The sequence below is a fragment of the Aegilops tauschii genome, chromosome 6 (assembly GCF_002575655.3).
Source record: "Aegilops tauschii subsp. strangulata cultivar AL8/78 chromosome 6, Aet v6.0, whole genome shotgun sequence".
In the NCBI taxonomy this organism is placed as follows: domain Eukaryota; kingdom Viridiplantae; phylum Streptophyta; class Magnoliopsida; order Poales; family Poaceae; genus Aegilops; species Aegilops tauschii.
In genome coordinates, this window is record NC_053040.3 from 69248170 (window position 1) to 69265458 (window position 17289).

Genomic DNA, 17289 nt, shown 5'->3' on the forward strand with positions numbered 1-17289 from the left:
AAGATCCGTTGCGGATCTGGCGGAGTAAAAAACGGGCTTAATGGAAGATGACGTCACGGCGGATTATCCGGAGTCCAGAGGATGACGTCACGCCGGGTTATGGCCTTCACACAATTGTAAGCCGGAGGTTTTCTGTCGAAGAAATGGAAGATTGACATAAGCCGGCTCAAATCAATCTGGGGCCTAATGTTGAGGATATAGACCTTAGAGTCACCCGCCAGGAGGGGCCGGGTTACTCATATGGTCGTTGCCAGAAGCCCGGAGCCAAGCTGGAAGACGATGGGCCAGAGATGGGCTTAAGACCCGGATATGGCTTAAAGCCCGTAGTTACAATCGTTATTATGGTAGAACTTGTAGTGTAAGGCAAGAATAGTTGAGAGTCCGAGCCGGACACTTTTATGAGCCGGCCGGGACTCTGAGAGCTGCTGGGCGTCAGCCTCCCTATATAAAGGGACGACCCGGCAGCGGTTTAGGGACAAGAACAATCTCATCGAGAGCCGGGCATAGCAGTTTAGCTCCCTGGTGATCGTAACCCTAATCAATACCACCTCAACTGGACGTAGGCTTTTACCTTCACCATAAGGGGCCGAACCAGTATAAACCCTCGTGTTCCTTGTCCCGCATTAACCCCTTCAAGCTTCCTAGCTGCGATGGCTCCACGACTAAGTCCTAACTCGAGGACATCTGCCGTGACAATTCCACGACAGATGCCGACTGAATAAAAATCCATGCCACCATCCATAAGTGGTTGCACCCAGAATTCAGAGTACCCCGCACTTTCACAGGTTGCACCAAGGACTATGTATGCAATATGTAGTGAACGGATAATCGGCAGAAAGGGAAGTAAATTCTCATTATGGTAATTCTACATAGCTCAACAAACAACACACATTTTCATTGGAATTTGAGCTTTAAGTTGTAAATTTGCTCCATGACAACCAATTTTCAAGCATTTTTGGCATATTCTGATGTGGTCTAATGTTAAATACAACACACTACTCGCGTTTTTTCTGTTAATTCGCGAGTAAATTGGAACAGAAATTCGCGAGTAGTGTGTTGGAAACGAATGCCTGGATTTTTATGTTAATTCTGTTACTCTAATGATTTTTGTTTCCACTTCTAGTCAATTGGAAACAAACGGCTCCAAGCCATAGGATTGGAAACGAATGCCTGGATCTGTTTCTTCCTCCAAACGTTTCGATAGAGTGCACGAACTGATCTTTCTCTTCACAGCACTTCGATCCAAATCGTAATCATCCACCCCCATCTTAACGTGCGGTCCAGAAAGCCTCCGCCCCGCGGTGGCGACTGGCGAGGTGATTTTGCCCATGGGGTCGCCCACCAATGCGGCGGCGGACTGGTCCGACGAGGCGCTGATCTACGTCAATGGCGTCCGCCGCCTGCTCCCGGACGGCCTCGCCCACCTCACCCTCCTCCGGTACCTCAGAGGTCGCTCCCCTTCCCCCTTCCCCCTCCCCAGTCTCCCTACACACTTGTATGTAAGCAATGCTGTAGGACCTCTACCGCGTTTCCTACTTCTGAATCGTAAAATTGTTCGCTGAGTTCGTTTCGGAGTCTGCCATCGTACCAGTAGAAAAACTTGCTGGTGTATGCCTGTTGTAGAGCAACCACATTATGGTGGAGGGACAGTTTATACATCTTTTTGGGGAGGAGGTTGTACAAAAATAGCAGCACATTGCGGGTTAATTTGGCTACATTCTGGCAATATAAAACTTGCTGGGGTATACTTGTTTTAAAGCAACCGCATTGTTCTATTGGTACACTGTAGCAATAGAATCAGTTTTTGTTATCATCTTAAGACAGTTAATTTGGAAGTGTGCTCTTACTGTAAAAATGAGACTGAACTGACAAACAGAGATAAATAGTGGAGGTACAGTACATCCATCCTCCTGCGTCCTTGCATACATCAAACTGAACCTCAGTGGACGTCATGGCATCATCGTAGTTAGTGGCCGCCTTCTTCGAGCAGTCTCACCAGCATCCTCTGTCGTAGGCTGCTGCATTTGTCAGCTTCAAGCCCTCAAGATACAGTAAAACTTACTAACAGTTAACACATAGCACCTGAATCATCTACATATGCTGGTTTGCTAACTATGCTCTAATTTCTGTCTAGCTACTTATTGTAGATATCGGCCTTCGAGGAACAAAACTTGGATGTGGTGAAGGTGGATGTGGAGCCTGCACTGTCATGGTCTCATGCTATGATCAAAGTACAAAGAAATCACAGTGAGCATCATATTCCTTCAACAAGTCATGTCATTCTCACTCTATCTAATTTGAGTTATTCTTGCTGAATGAAATGTTATTTAAAATACAAATTAGTTATTGATGAAATTTACACATATGCGCCTATAGTTATAGTAACCTCACCCTTTCTATACAGGAGGTGGCTTACCATATTCATTCCATCTCATTCCTCCAACCAAACACACAATGGAATCATCTATGGCTGTGTGCACCGCGTGATGCAGAAGCCGGGGGTAATCCTCCTTTTCGGGAAAAAACATAATGGAATCATCCTGTTCCATTCCATCCCTCCAATCCAAATCTGGAACTGCTCAGTTCTTTGTACCAAACACTTAGATGGAACCGTTTCATTCCATCTCGTTCCATTCTCCAGGGGATGGAACCATTCCAATCCATTATACTTGGTTCCCTCAGCCAAACACATCCTAAAAAATCTGAGGTTCACATAGCAATGTGAAACAGATTCTGCAATACATTCACCCTTACTGAGTCTGTATTCTTTCACAGCTAGCTTTGTTCTAGCTGAAACACAGCATGCATTCGCGAACTCTAGTTTGCTTGCATTTACAACATGTGGTGTTTAACTGTTATAGTGGCGTGTGTTGCTAATGAACCATTTTAAGGGCAAATGTAAATCCTATATATTAACTGTTTTTTTTTGAACGGTCACCGGGGGGGAGAGGATCCCCACCTGAATATATTGCTCAAAAAGCTGCCAAAGCCAAGAGTCACCCCTTAAGCTTTGGCTGATCCAGTTTATAAGGGAAACCGGATCAAAAACCTAAACAAGTTGACCCCGTTTATGAGGGAAACTGGGCCGAAAATCATACAGGTAACAAGGTTACAAAAGATGAGAAAAAAGTGCCACCCAGGAGAGGGCATGACCTAGCTAGCAGGCAGAAAGACCAACACCACGAGAGACACAAGTAGATGTGGGGTTCTGTCGAGGGATCACAATACCAAGACTCTGCAAACAACCTAATGCACCGCACCGGCGTGCGTACCGAGCCCCACGGCACAACAGAGGATCAACCATAATCAACGAGTGCCAAACCATAACACGAACCTTGACTGGAAGATCCGCCACGGGCGGTCAGAACGATTAGCAGGTTGGGGAGGCATCATTGCGTCGTCATTGAGCAAAGGTGAACCAAGACAACACCAAGAGCCCAAAGCTCGCCGCAGCACAACGGCAACCATGGGAGGGTCTTGAGCATGCACAGCAACAGGGCGGAGACCACGCGAAGGACAGCCAAGAGAAACACCTGAAAAAGAAGCACACCACCGTCGGCCCCAAGCTGGCCGCATCACCACCACCAAACGCACCAGCCTCAACCACACAACAGCAACAGGGGCCGTGGTTTGGGCCTCCAAGATGACGCCTCCAAGGAGTTAGTGCTGTCGAAGACACAACACCATCATCCGATCCGGCAAGCCCGATCTTGGGTTTTCACCCGGAGACCACAAAGCAAAATACCATAGGTGCTGGAGCTCCACAGCGGCACCTCCTGCGAGGAAGACGACGTCCATAGACGCCGCTGCTGCTGACATCGACATAGTCGATGATAGGTTCCCACCCGGAGTTTGAGCACATCCCTACAGCAAGACGGCCTGAACCACGCCGAAGCAGATCCACACGGAACAGCTCGAAGACCACGCCTCTAGGAAGGTATGCGACGCCGGGGAGGTGCCGTCGTGGTCGGCTCACACAATGGGTGAGCAGGGATTTCTCCCAGAGCACCGCCGTACAGGACCCTATTTGGACCACTGCAGTTCAGATCCAGCCCGAGATCGCCGCCAGGCCACCTGCCATCACGACCGGCATGCCCCGAGCCAGAAGCAAGCCACGTATCCACCAGCACTGCCGGCAGCGCCAACCGAGCCGCCGAGCACCATCCCATGACCGACCGCCTCGAAGATCGCCAGATCGGGGACGGGGAACTCAGCAAGCTCCGACCACTGCCAGATCTGGAGCCGGCGCGCCGGCCGCTCCAGTTCCACCTCGCCCCGCAGCTCCCCCGACTCGACGCGCGCCCGTGGCCGCCCGCACCAGCACCGGGCGCCACCACGACCGCGCCACACGCCCAGGGCCGCGCGCACCCAGGACGGGGACGCCCCGCGCTAGCACGCCCGTGCCCGCAACCCCCCGCCATCGAACCCGCAGGCCCACCGCGGCGGCCACCGCCGGCCACTCAGCCGCCGCGCCGAGCAGTCGTCCACACAAGCCGTCAGCTCAAATTTTTACCGGACAGCACCCCGTCCACAAGGACCAGCAGCCACATCCGGCAGCCATGGGGCCAGAGCAGGGGCAGCCGAAGCATTTAGACTGCCGGCAGCCGTAGCCAAGCAAGCATGGAAGCAGGAGGCGTGGGGGGGATTTTGGATCTGAGGGAGAAGGAGAGAACGCAGCAGGCTGGAGAGGAGGCTGCACGCAGCCTCGCCGCCGCCGTCCGCCGCGGGGCTTCGCCCGGCGGCCTCCTCCGGCGACGGCGAGGGGAGGGGTGGGCTAGAGGAGGCCGGCCGGAGAGTGGCGGCGGGGACCTCCGGAGTCGCCCGAGAGAGCGACCCGGGAGGCTCAGTCAATATTTTCAATGTCTATATATTAACTGTTATGCATGTTTTGTGGTTATTGCCCATTTCTTGAATCTGAGCTCCATTTTGACCCAAATAATTACATTATTTAGGCACTTTGCAATAAATGCATGCTTGGCTCCACTTTATTCTTTGGAAGGAATGCACATAATCACAGTCGAGGGAATTGGAAATTGCCGACGTGGTTTGCACCCAGTCCAGGTGATGCACTGTTTTTGATTGACTTGTTGGTATCCATGTAGCAGCTACTTCTGTTACTAATATGATCCTAACTAAGGTAAACAATATTATTGTTTTTAATTTATTTCCATACTGGCTGGTGAAATGGTGGATATGGAATCTATTAAACTCTTATATGATAATATGGTATTATGTCGGTTATGTTAGAGTGTTATATATGGCCACGTGATATCCCAATTGTAATGGGTTTCTACATATTTACACACCTGCACGTGCATATATATTGGAATATGACTTCATGAAAATACAAGTTACATATTTCCTCATAGGTTAAATGTTAAGACTTTTTAGCTGTAAAGCCTACCCATGCATACGCAGTAGGTGGGGTGTGTGGATTTGCAGTATGTCTGATTCTGACATGTGGTGTTAACCTATCTAGCTAATAGAGGCACCAAATTTACCATAAGAGTAGTAGTACACAGGTCAACTATGACTGGCAAAAATAGCAGAAACTGATGAACATGATTAAAAGCAATTTTGTTCAGTATAGGAAAAATGCATTTCAACTGTATAACTTTTTACTTGACAGTTTATATTTTGATTGAATACGCCATATGATGTAATTAGGTCAACTGTCTCGAAATATGTGAAGTCGTCATAGAAACCCTACCCATTCATTAAGCTTGTTTACTGTCTCAGAGTTGATTACTTAAAATCTATTTCTTGAAAATGTGGACATGTATGAAGCTGTTACATGTCCATTTTGTGTTAATTTTTGACAGTCTACTGTATGCTGAGAACAAAAAGTGGAATTCTTAGCAAAATTCTTTCATCAGTTCCCGACATCTATTTCATACCTATTTTCCGCGTGATGGTCTATGACTCTACATCTATAACAGGAACGTTTAGCCGAGGCACATGGTTCACAATGTGGATTTTGCACCCCTGGTTTTGTGATGTCCATGTATGCGCTGCTGCGATCAAGTAAACAACCTCCTACTAAAGAGCAGATTGAAGATAGCCTTGCAGGAAATTTGTGTCGCTGTACTGGCTACAGACCAATAATAGATGCCTTCGGTGTTTTTGCGAAAACGGATGATTCCTTGTACACTGCTTCACCTTCAGAAAGTGCCAATGGGAAAGCTATCTGCCCTTCAACTGGGAAGCCATGTTTGTGCAGAAATGAGACAGATGTCAATGGCAATGAATCTTCATTATTGTCTTCGGTGAAAACCTACTTGCCTAGTTCATATAACGAAATTGATGGAAATGCATACAATGAGAAGGAACTCATTTTTCCTCCTGAACTTCAGTTGAGAAAAATTATGCCACTTAGACTGAATGGGTTCAACGGGGTCAGGTGGTATAGACCTCTTAAACTAGACCAGCTACTGCAGTTGAAATCATGCTACCCAGAGGCGAAACTTATCATTGGTAACTCCGAAGTGGGAGTTGAAACAGAGTTCAAGAATGCTCAATATGGGGTCATGATCTCAGTTACCCATGTTCCAGAACTCCACACCCTTAAAGTGGAAGAGGATGGCTTAAGAATCGGTTCTGCAGTTAGACTTGCACAGCTCCAGGATTTCCTAAAGAAGGTTATTGCAGAGCGTGGTTCTCTTCAAACTTCGTCTTGCCAAGCAATACTACGACAGCTAAAATGGTTTGCGGGAACGCAAATCAGGAATGTTGCTTCTGTTGGTGGTAACATTTGTACTGCTAGTCCAATATCAGACCTAAATCCACTTTGGATGTCTACAGGTGCAACATTCCAGATAATTGATGTTAACAACAATGTTAGGACCACCGTTGCAAAAGATTTCTTTCTTGGTTACCGTAAAGTTGATTTAAAGGATGATGAAGTATTGCTATCTGTTATACTACCATGGACAAGGCCATTTGAGTATGTCAAAGAATTTAAACAGGCTCATAGGAGGCAGGATGACATTGCTTTGGTGAATGCTGGAATGCGTGTGCATATAACAGAAGCTGAAGGAAACTGGATAGTATCTGATGTCTCTATCGTCTATGGAGGAGTAGCTGCGGTTCCACTCACAGCTGGAAAAACTGAAAGTTTCCTTGTTGGAAAGAAGTTGGACTATGGATTGTTGGATGAGGCCTTTAATTTGTTAAAAGAGGACATTCCACTAGCAGAGAATGCACCAGGTGGAATGGTTGAATTTCGCAGTTCACTTACTTTGAGTTTCTTTTTCAAATTTTTCCTTTATGTGACACATGAGATGAACACTAAAGGATTGTCGGAGGGGCTGGATGTAGCTAATATGTCAGCTATACAGTCTTACACTAGGCCTGTTACAACTGGAACTCAAGGTTATGAATTAGTGCGACAAGGAACTGCCGTGGGTCAACCAATGGTTCATTTGTCAGCTATGCTTCAGGTATTATTAATGTTTTAGCATTTTATACAGAATCTAAGTTTTAAGTTGTGTCATCCTTTCATCAAAATCAGAATACATGGAACTTTTCCTGGCCAAACCACTTCCATGAGGAGTACCTGTACTTTTAGGCATCTTGTAGTTCCTGGTGTCGGATGTACAATATTTCTCCCATCTTCGTCACCTCTACAACTTGCTGCTTGGAAAATATCATCTGCCTCCTTTTTTGCTTACATTTGTTGTGTTTGGGATTCTTTTGGACAAAACGTACTTTGGGGACCTGGTCTCTGTCTAATCCCCTGGGCACCTTTCAGTTCCACATGTAAACTTCGTTTTCATTAGCCACTGCTGGGAGCTTGTGAAAATATAAAGTTCACTTTGGACCTTGGCTTAACTTAATATCAGATCTCTCCTGACATTTTCTTTTCTGCTTTATTAGATCTCCAATTCAGCGATGCCGTAAATCTCTTGCTTTTTGATGGCATTGATACCAAGGCAGCATCTTTGACCACACCATGCTAGCCAAATAATCCTGTCTTTCCTCCGTGTTCTATTTTTCTGCCAAACTCAATGTTTTATACCTGAGGCCAGGGTTTTGTTAATTAGAAATCTGGAATCAGATCCAAACCAATTACAAACCTATGTATATGGAAGTTGAATTCAAAGTGGGCTAGGTGTGTGAATCGGACAATCCGAAGCTGGTTAACACAAACTGGAACCCAGTTGGTTCTGCTTTCTCAGCTAGTTTTCGTCTTGTTTTCTGTTACTATAATGTTCTTTTATAAAATATTTCTTTCTGGACCACACATTCAAATGTATGCCATTTTTATTCAGAAGCATGCCAAAATGATGCAAAATACAACCAACCTCCAGATAGAAGAAACAAAAAATAAAAACAAAAAAGAAACAACAAACATTTTTAACAATTAACGACTTAATTAACTAACTAACTATAAAAGTGGGGGGTTGTTTTGTTATATTTTATTTCGTGACTTGCTAGATCATCCAATATGATAGGTGACTGGTGAGGCAGAATATGTTGGTGACACACCGACACCCCCGAATACCTTGCATGCTGCTCTGGTACTGAGTAAGGAGGCTCACGCTCGCATTTTGTCTATTGATGATTCAGTTGCCAAATTTTCCCCTGGGTTCGCTGGTCTCTTCCTCTCAAAAGATGTGCCCGGTGCTAACAATATTGGGCCAATTAGATTCCTCCAAAAAAAGAATATTGGGCCAATTATCCATGATGGGGAGGTTTTTGCATCTGATGTCGTTACTTGTGTTGGCCAGGTATATCTGTTGGATCTGATATTTTAGTCGTACAGGTTTTGATATGACTTGGGAGGTGGGATGTCCCCCATCCTTGTTATTTTGTCAAATTACACCTTTCTCTTCTCATTGGCAGATCATTGGAATCGTTGTGGCAGACACCCATGATAATGCAAAAGCTGCTGCAAATAAAGTAAATGTCAAGTATTCTGAGCTGCCAGCAATCCTCTCAATAGAGGAAGCTATCAAAGCTGGTAGTTTTCATCCACATACCACGAGATGCCTTTCGAAAGGGGATGTTGAACTATGTTTTGCGTCCAATACATGCGATAAAGTTATAGAAGGAGAAGTTCAAGTCGGAGGTCAAGAGCACTTCTACATGGAACCTCAATGCACTCTTGTCTGGCCAGTTGATTCTGGAAATGAAATTCATATGATCTCATCTACTCAAGTATGCTCTGTTCTTTAAGTTTGAATTTATAATGTGAATTTCATATGTCGATAATATGTTTGATGCTCCCAAAGCAATAGCTTTATGAACGAAAAACCAATTTAGAAACGAACCACAAATCTAACGAGAAATGTACATTTTGTGCCTTCTTTGCGTTCTTTGGTGCTTGCTCGTAAAAAAGTAATAGCTTCTTCTGAAATAAGTAATCTAGAAAAAGGAGTATGAAACTCAGGCTCACCTAGAGATACTGCAAAGCAATACCTTCTCTTCTAAGTGTCAGGTTAAGAGGCAGGGGTAGAGGGGGCGGGACCCACTGTAACTAGTGCTTCTGCTTATTATAGGCTATAGCCCAGCATCTGGAGCAGTCCATTTTTTTTCAGGAGGCTTCACTTCTAAGGATTTGTATATTACATAGTACCTAGTCACCTAATGACTCAGTGCCAGAAATTTTTATTCTTCAGTGCTCCCTCTGTAAACTAATATAGACCTAAAAGGTCTTATATTAGTTTACAGAGGGAGTACAAATTAAGCCTCATGTGTATTAAATGTACCAAAGGTTCATCAAAGAGTTCTTTCTTCGATGAGAAGTGCGTCAAAGTTGAGTGCCTGTCTTGGTTCAGTTTGTTCAGGCCTTGGCAGTTTTCAGCTAAATATTTTTCCTGTACAAATTGTAGTATTGTCTTTCCTGCCCTTATTTTTGTGAGTTCACTTGTCTATTGTTACCAGTGTCTTGTGTCATGTTTGTTTAACATTGCATATGCACTCAGTCTTATATATTCTCTTATTTGACTAAATGTTCTTTATCTTAAGGCTCCCCATACACATCAGAAGTATGTTGCTAATGTTCTTGGTCTTCCACTATCAAAAGTTGTTTGCAAGACTAAGCGTATTGGTGGCGGATTTGGTGGAAAAGAAACCAGATCAGTAATATTTGCTGCGGCAGCTTCCGTAGCTTCCTATTGTCTAAGAAGGCCAGTAAAGATTGTTTTGGATAGGGATGTTGACATGATGACAACTGGACAAAGGCACAGTTTCTTGGGGAAATATAAGGTATGGTGTTCAAACAGTATATTCTTTTCAGCCAAATCGTTAGTAGTGTGATGTTGCATTAATCCAAACTGGCCACTGAGTCGCACAGGACCTGTTGTCCGTGTCCATCTGAGTGTGTTGTAAGCTTGCATGCCGCTAGTCTAGTATGAGACTGTGAGTACGTGTAGATTCAAATAGAGTATGACTGGGTAGAGTTATTGAGTGTTGGTTGCTCCTACATAAGCAGCGGTAGTCATCAAGTCGTATCAGAAAAATACAAGAACAGTAGAAGAAATACGAGGCACGATATGTGCCTCTGGCCAATTTCAAATTGTTGCTTTTGTGTCTGTGCGTTTTGGACTTCTGTTCCTGGTGCATATGGAGCTGTCAGATCGTGTGTTGGATCCTTGGGAAAGCTAACATGTGAGTCTGATGGCTCTACTCTGCTGAGTTCGTAGCAAATAATTTCAGCAACTTGGTTGATTGGTTATGGAAGACTAACATCTCCATATGCGCCATGTTTTGAGATTTGAAAGATAGATGTGAATTTTTCAGTGATAATCAGTGAATACACTGGACCACTGTCATGTAATGTTGAAATCAATTGCGTATGATAACAGGTGGAAGCTTAGCTCAAATACGAGTAGTACCGAATTTCTCTCTACTTTTCTGTATTTTACCTAACTATAATTGATCTTTTAGGTTGGATTTACCAATGATGGGAAGATACTGGCCTTAGACCTCGAAATTTATAACAATGGCGGCAACACGTTAGATCTGTCCCTTGCAGTCTTGGAACATGCTATGCTTGAGTCGGAAAATGTCTATGATATACCCAACATCAGAGCCAGTGGGAAAGTATGCTTTACAAATTTCCCAAGCAATACTGCTTTTAGAGGTTTTGGTGGTCCACAAGGTATGTTGATTGCAGAGAATTGGATTCACCACATGGCTACGGAACTCAGGCGTAGTCCCGAGGAGATAAAAGTAAGCATGAACATCTTTTGTTGATGATGATCCTTGTCACATCATTTTTTTGGTAAATGATATACTGTTTACAGGAACTTAATTTGCACAGCGATGGAACCGTGCTTTATTATGGCCAGTTGCTCCAGAATTGTATGATACATTCGGTTTGGGATGAACTAAAGGCATCTTCTAATTTTGTGGAGGCTCGCAAAGCTGTGAATGTGTTTAACAGTAATAATCGTTGGCGAAAGCGAGGCATTGCTATGGTTCCCACAAAATTTGGCATATCCTTCACTACAAAATTTATGAATCAGGTGAGTAGCTTCCCCACATAGAAAGCTCTGCTAGCTTTGCGCACTCAAATTTGGCCATGCCCCCACCCTAGTTAGTAGGCCGATTCACCGATTAATGGCTACTCCCAAGCAGGCCGAGCAGCTATCAGTTACCGATTTCCTGAACAATGGTTATGTATAACCTTAGCTATGGCTTACATTATGTTAATTTACATCGTTATTCAATCTAACACAAGTTTTGATGGATGAAAAATTGCAGGCTGGTGCCCTTGTGCAAGTTTATACTGATGGTACTGTCCTGGTAACACACGGTGGGGTTGAGATGGGACAGGGTTTACACACAAAGATAGCCCAAGTTGCTGCTTCGTCACTAGATATCCCCCTAAGCTGTGTATTTATCGCAGAGACAAGTACGGACAAGGTACGATTTTGAACCCATTGCTCATAGGGGCCACAAGTCCCCGTATACACAAGATATATTTACTTTTGTACTTATTTGTATGTTGTACTATTTCTGTAAAGAACGATGGGGTTATCACGCATTTCATATGCTTAGGTTCCAAGTGCTTCACCAACAGCAGCTTCCGCCAGTTCAGATTTGTATGGTGCTGCAGTTTTGAATGCTTGTCAGCAAATAAAGGCTCGGATGGAACCCATTGCTAGTAGGGGGAACCACAAGTCCTTTGCTGAGGTAATCAATATCATGTTCTCTGTCTTGACTCTTGAGTAGTTGGACAACATTATTTATTCTCATCAGAAGAATCTCGGTGAACTGTAGAAAATCGTTATTGTATTTCCATGACAACGAAATATGATCAATACTTGCATTACGTATATCAACACTTTACTGGTTATGCTAGTTGCCATCTTTTTATGATACTGCGGTTGATAGATCTAGTGTTGAGACCAACAACAGGGTAACCAGTTCAAGCATTGGACTATTCTAAGACAGTATGAAAAAGCTTGATATCCCTTGGGGGCTCTTCAAGTTTAGCACCAAACTGGATACAGATAAATGGCTAATGTTCATACTCTGTGTGTTATCACTCATTTGTCTTGACATATAATGTACGCACAAGGCCCACAGTAGCCACTAGCCAACAAAGGGGATTAAAATTAGTAAGAAACAGGTTGGAAACTATATTGGCTGGTTTTCCTCTGTCCCTTCATCAAAACTCGCCTTTCTCTTGACATCTATTTATTTTTAACTCTGAAATAGAATTGTAAAGGGGAGTTGCAAAGTGTGCTAGACGTTTTAACTCCATCTGGCCAATTAAAATCATCCTTCCCTCCGCAAAATGCCCTGAAACCCTCAGTAGCTCACCTTGATCCCCAAGCGCCAACTACTGCTGATTTCCAAGAAACGCAAATATGTTTTGTCTCACCACATATGTACGATTGGTCATTGGTGGAGAAAGCTTTGTGCTTCCCTAGCACACTGTGTCTGCATTTTGTACGTAACATGTACTACCATGAAGTTGCCACCTCCAGGATTGCAGTATACAACTCATCCGGAGAAGTGGCGGCAATGTCAGCTTTGCCCTCCACTAACATTTGAGATTGACATCTCATCACTAGGGCTGACAACGAGTCGAGTTCGCCCCTTTTGAGACTGCTTGGTAAAACCTCGACAGAGTGTGCCATTGAAAGAATAATGTTAACTTAAATGAAAAATATAGCGTTTGATAAAGGCTTAATCTCATGGAATGGGTCGATCTTTCTGCTCATGCGTTTACAAGATGTCAAAATTAAATGAATTGAAAATACATTTTATTCCAGCTGTAAAAAGTTAGCAGTCCGATTAATTTTGGTGTGACCTTCTGTTTTTTCCAGTTAGCTGAAGCATGCTACATGGAGTGGGTCGATCTTTCTGCTCATGGGTTTTATATTACCCCTGATATTGGGTTTGACTGGAATGCTGGCAAGGGAACTCCATTTAATTATTTCACCTATGGAGCCGCATTTGCAGAAGTTGAGATTGACACCCTAACTGGGGATTTCCACACAAGGAAAGCTGATATTGTTATGGATCTCGGCTATTCGATTAATCCAGCAATTGATATTGGCCAGGTATGTTTACATGATACCTTCTCTCGTATATTCCCTTTTGAATTCCTCTGTTAACTTCGATTGCTTATTCCAGATTGAAGGAGCTTTCATCCAAGGTTTGGGTTGGGCTGCCATGGAAGAGCTAAAATGGGGGGATGATAACCACAAGTGGATCCGACCTGGACACCTTTTCACTCGTGGTCCTTGCTCTTACAAAATACCCTCTGTAAATGATATACCTCTCAATTTCAAGGTTTCACTGTTGAAGGTAAGTTCCCATTTTTGCAGTTTGATTTCAAATATTACAATAGAAAAAGGTGTTGTTTTGTACCGCAACAGTAGAAGTGAGACTACAAACATCAGGGGTGTTTCTACTGCAATAGTTGGTTCGAAATGCCTGAGAATTATTTTACACATAGTGTGGATCTCGCCTAAAATGTTCACTAAAACTACTGCAAAAACAACTTAAAATGAAACCAGACATATGATCCTTTCATCCATTTATTTGTTATCCTGTTAACAGTTAAACCTTTGTCTCTGTATTAACCGTAACAGCTAATTGTGGGCTATTCTGCTAGTGTTTTCTTTTGTCAAAAATGCAATTGATAACTTGACAGGATGGCTTTTCTGCTACTCCAGCGGCCATAGACATATATGGAAGAAATAATGTGAAGTGTAGATGTAGGTTTTCCACAGATGCTTGATCTTTAAAGCAAGAACCAGTATGGCGGATGGTATTTCCCACATGCATTTTATGCACAGAATCAAGTGCCAACGTGGAATCTTATAAAACTGAATATCTTCTACATAAACTTCATAGCTGAATTGTGTTGTTTTGGAAGGCATGTATTCATTTCCATTTGCTCGGTGTCCTCTTGGTTAACCTGTCACTTTATTCTCTTGACTGCAGGGCGTTCCAAACCCAAAGGCCATCCACTCGTCCAAGGCTGTAGGAGAGCCGCCGTTCTTCCTTGCTTCCTCCGTCTTGTTTGCGATAAAAGACGCGATCACAGCGGCCAGGGCAGAGGAGGGTCATCTCGACTGGTTCCCCCTTGACAACCCGGCAACACCTGAAAGAATAAGGATGGCGTGTGTTGACTCCATTACCAAGAAATTTGCCAGTGTATATTACCGTCCCAAGCTTAGTGTATAGTGGCAACACCTATAAGGTAAATAAATGTCTACATATTCCCATTGAATTTATCTTGTTGCGAGCAGCAGGGGAGGCTCTGTTTTGACCTTCCCATCAGGACCATCAACAACGTACATGTATAAACTCTTGCGATCTTCTAGTACTTGATTAGATTAACACGTAGCTAGACTCTGACTAGAACTAGGACTCTTAACCTGCTAACCATGCTAACTTGTTGGATTCGGGACTTGACTGCAACCCATCTTGGGCACGACGATAAAACTTCAACTATTACTAATCTAATCAAGATTATTGTTAACATGGATCAATAGAGTAACGATGGCAGAGAATGTGAAGAAAGAAAGATACTCCATGGTTACTCTATTGATCCATGTTAGCAATAATGGGAGTATGTCAGACATGTATGCAAGATTGTCAGCTTTTAGAACAGAACGTTAACAAATACACGCATTGGCAGTGGGTCGTATTAGTTAGATCTTGAATATGTGCAAACCCGATATCCTCGTGCCTCCTAAGCTGACAATTCTGTAGCGAAAAACCATGCACCATAATATGAGCCCACTTAGTAAAAAAACTTACTATTTGTTTAAGTCCTTAACATATCTGTATTTTTCATGTAAAAAAGAACATTATTGTGTCTTGGAATAAGCAGAACAAAATTGAGTTCTCTGAAGACTAATCTTTGAGCAATTTACATGCACTTGGAAGACTCAAGAGTTGACATTTGTGATTTGCTTGAAGAGTTTGGAAATCAGAATATCTGTTTTTTTGCAACCGTTTGTTTGTGCTGTGCAACTTTGAATTTCCAATAAATACTGCGTATACCGTTGATGTTTTACATACCCTTTTTCAGAAGTTACACTGATCAATCTGCTTGATTGTCATATACATATTTGAATGATCATAATCCAATTATATTTTTCTGTTTATAAGGGGGAAACCAGCCAACTTCTGACAAGCTACACCTACTTACCTCAGACAACAAAATGTAACTGAGATAAGATCATGCTAGACTCAAGATGCATCGATCTGAAGCAAAGTTAAGTACACAGGACTGCGGTGATATATATTAAAGAGATCTACATTGAACAGAGTGAGCTAGACGTGGGAACTGCAAAATTCATCGACAACTTGTCATGCTGAGAATTTAGATGCATATATGTTTTTAAGTTTTTTTTAAAATTACAGATGCTATGTGGTTGAACCTAGCTCAACGGTACCACATCTAAAAAAACACTTCATGTCAACCCCAGTCCTCTCGCGGTAAATTAATATGTGGCTCCTGTTAGGTCTGCCTCTTAATAATTCTGCATCACTTCACGTAATTGTAAAAAAGGGTATGCTTATTGTGTTACCGTAAAAAACAGAAAATGCATTCTAGTTGGAACACTTAAAGGAGATTAAAGAACCTTACCAAATGTATATAAGCTTAGAATTGCAATATCCTATCCACATTGGCATCACATAATTAGCTACTATATACAGATGACATCCTTGTGTTTCCGTAGAAACGAGAAGCTTAATAAGGAAGCTTTTTTTTATTCAAAAACGTGCAATGAGTATTTTCCAGGCATCCCCTGTTGTGCATTGATAGAAAACGAGTGATTTAAAAGCCTAAAACTAAACCATTGCAATTGATTCTTACACCTCCAGGCAGCAAGGAAAGCAACATCTACATACAATTTTCTTGAATTTGTCAGTCTCATACATTCTCAGTGACTCCCATGCCTAAACTCGTGACTGCAAATAGGCGGACCATTTTTGATCTAGGATGAGAAAAGAGGAATATTTAGCACACATGGCAGCATTGTGTGCCTTGTATAGCAAGTTCCCTAGTATATGACACCTATTTATAGCCAAACCATGGCCAATTGAGTATTTTGGAGTTAACCAATATTTTCTGGGCCACAAAAAATTCATGAGTTTTCATGCCTTCAATCTTTTGTCTTCATTTCCACATTATTACTCTCATAAATGGAGAGATCGACATCTTGCACTTATGAAGCACCTGCAATGGCATTCAGGGATGTTAAAGTCGTGATTCTATTGAATATAGAGCGCTCAATGCAGCTCTTGTGCTCACCAACATAAGCTAACGGTTGCATATATATACTTGCATACATGCCATTACTAGATGTTAGCGTGCTGCATATATGTGAGTTACTGATTTATTAACATTTCTGAATTTTTGCTGACAAGATGTGGCCTGTACTTATAGGAAGATGTGTGCCACTGTCAGTACACACACACACACACACACACACACACACACACACACACACCGTACACATTGAAGGAAAAGAAATCATAAGAGAAAAAAGATACAGGTAGTTTTTAAAGGAGGCTATCTTAATACGTGACTCTGTATGTACGCCGATTACATCCATAAGCATTTTCACCTTTTTCTGAAATTGGAGCCGCTCAATTGCTGCTCACGTGATGTGATATTTTAGTGCACGCTAATTTGTCCAAATGATGAATGATTAGATGTGATGAGAAAATGATTTAATTCAACTCTGAACTAAGTAATCCTAAAGTTTTGTTTAGTCCGATCCTGAGATGATTTCTGAATATCGTCTTCCTGTTACATGTTATTTCTCGCTTTCATGATAATTTCAGGCACTGGAAATGGAAGTA

General features: G+C 42.8%; 1 protein-coding gene across 4 annotated transcripts; it reads left to right on the plus strand.

Annotated features, from left to right (window-relative positions):
* Positions 1-1207: 1207 nt before the first annotated feature.
* LOC109737702 (xanthine dehydrogenase) lies at positions 1208-15899 on the plus strand. Of its 4 annotated transcripts, none has more exons than XM_020296831.4 (15): positions 1208-1449; positions 2148-2247; positions 4953-5061; positions 5940-7439; positions 8454-8729; positions 8845-9159; positions 9970-10209; positions 10891-11175; positions 11250-11471; positions 11710-11871; positions 12007-12141; positions 13284-13520; positions 13594-13767; positions 14410-14668; positions 15586-15899. In XM_020296831.4, the coding sequence occupies exons 1-14, from the start codon at positions 1329-1331 to the stop codon at positions 14650-14652; spliced, it is 4119 nt and encodes a 1372-aa protein (XP_020152420.1). In that variant the 5' UTR covers positions 1208-1328; the 3' UTR covers positions 14653-14668; positions 15586-15899. The 4 variants fall into 4 exon arrangements, with proteins under 4 accessions (XP_020152420.1, XP_073357133.1, XP_020152421.1 ...); XM_020296832.4 differs by having other exon boundaries at positions 1257-1449; positions 2135-2247; XM_073501032.1 differs by lacking the exon at positions 15586-15899 and having other exon boundaries at positions 1212-1449; positions 14410-14810.
* Positions 15900-17289: the final 1390 nt, after the last annotated feature.